The sequence below is a fragment of the Octodon degus genome, unplaced genomic scaffold (genome assembly GCF_000260255.1).
Source record: "Octodon degus isolate 3935 unplaced genomic scaffold, OctDeg1.0 scaffold00007, whole genome shotgun sequence".
In the NCBI taxonomy this organism is placed as follows: Eukaryota; Metazoa; Chordata; class Mammalia; order Rodentia; family Octodontidae; genus Octodon; species Octodon degus.
The window spans coordinates 23,666,298-23,668,268 of record NW_004524583.1 but is presented as its reverse complement, the minus strand read 5'-3'; the positions used below and the strand labels follow the sequence as shown (position 1 = coordinate 23,668,268).

At 31.9% G+C, this 1,971-nt stretch overlaps 1 protein-coding gene across 1 annotated transcript in view; it reads left to right on the top strand.

Annotated features, from left to right (window-relative positions):
• Positions 1-1,971, top strand: part of LOC101592728 (leucine-rich repeat-containing protein 9) — a 120,796-nt gene that overhangs the window by 27,587 nt on the left and 91,238 nt on the right. The window contains 1 exon segment of the mRNA XM_023701646.1: positions 424-579. Coding sequence (XP_023557414.1) covers positions 424-579 — 156 coding nt within the window.

Here is a 1,971-nt window from a genome sequence, read left to right as displayed (position 1 = left end):
ATAAATTTCTTGATAAAGAGAATCTCCATTATTTCAGGTAAATGGCTAAAACTAGGTCATATTTTTATATCATGGTTGATTAGTTTATACTGTCCTGTTATTTTTGATTGATTCTCACTAGCTAAATTATACTCTTCTATAAATTCTGTCTTTTGTGTCTTCATGCTGTCATCCTGGAAATAAATGTGTATGCATCTCACACATAAGTACTACCCACGAAGAACATCTTTGAACTTGCGTGCTTTGTATTTTAAATTTAAGTAGAGAACTCTGAACCGTGATCCCTCTGGCTGTCATTATAATTTGTAACTGAGCTAGAAAAGCATGTCATCAGGCTGTAGAATGTGTCATCCTCACGTAATACTACTTGTAATTACCTATGACTTCTTTTACTTAATCTTTTGTTTTATTTCTTACTTTTAGACCACAGCAATGAAAAAAATAATGTATTACAATATGCGTATAAAAACAGTTCAGAGGCATCTTAATGAAGACCTTGAAAAATTAAATGATAGAAAATGCAAATTACAAAAGCTGCCAGAAGAACAAATAAAGTTACTCAGCTTTGTGAAAAAAAATGTAAGATCTAATAATGTAAAATTCAGTCATCTTATCTTTTTAAAAACTGCTTGATAAGGTAGCAAAATCTTTTAAGTTTATATATGTGTACAGCTAATACTGAATTTCAATTCAACTTTACCCTAAAAATCTTTGGATTCCAGGTATTTAAGCTACATTCTACAACTAGAAACCCTCAATCCAAAACTAGTATAGCCTTATGTACTTCTGAAATTTTTTTATTTTAATTTTGTTTTGAAGAGTAAAAACATCAAGAGCAAAAATCAGAAGCAAAGACAGAAACAGGGTACCATACAACAATACATATGTTATGGATTTTCAAAACAAGAATAGCTGATTATCAATGGTTGATATATTATCTATTTTTTATTGTCAATTCTGTTGCTCAGAGTTACTTCTGAGATTTTTTTTAAATTTAAATTTAAATTTTTTTGGGAGGAAGAGGCCAGCTCAGCTCACACTAGGGGTGGGGCTGATGCAGCACGTGGTGCCAGGGATCGAACTGCATTCCCTGCACTTGCCTAAGCTTGCCTAAGCAGGTGCTTTAAACTGCTGAGCTATCTCGCTGGCCCCTTGTAAAATTTTTAAAAGCTCTGTGCTTTAATATGACTCAAACAGTTGTGGAGACCTGTTGTTTGTACATCAGTTGCATTTTTAGTAGGTATCAGCAGACTGTGCTCAAAATGTACTTTCTTGTTTAAAGTGTTAAAATATCATTTTACTAATAAAATAATATAGGGAACTTTGGATCAGGCTACAGTAGACCCTCACTGTTCTGCAGTCCAACTCTCATAGACTCACTGTTTTACAGGTTTTCAAAATATCTTAACCTAAATTATTTATCATGCATTTTTCACTACACTGCAGTACTGTACATACAGTATACGTATGTTGTTAAGATTACATAGGTGTACAAGTTTAGAAAATGGTTAAGAACATCAGAATTGTTTTTAAAAGTGTGGGAAAGGCTTATAAGAGTGTGGAAAGGATTTATAAAGCCTTAAAACATATAGGTACTAAAATAAATATAACGTTGCTACTTTGCTGATTTTCACTTATCATGGGGGTGTCTGGACTGTAACTTCTGTGATAAGTGAGGACCACTATGTATCTTAGAAGTGTGTGCCTTTTATTTAGAATAAGTTGGTTTTCCTTTATTAAAAGTAGACCCTGAAAATTAAGGATTGTTTGCCTCAAAATGAACTCTTATGTATGTAAAGCTTTATTTTTTTTAAAACAAAAAAAGAAGTATGTGAAAACAATTGATTATTCAATAAATCACATTTTAAAACAATAGCAAAACTAATCGTAGGGGAGTTGAGTCCTCAATTTACACTACACCAAACCGAATACCAATAGGTAAATTAAATGCAAAATAGTATTACAACAAAT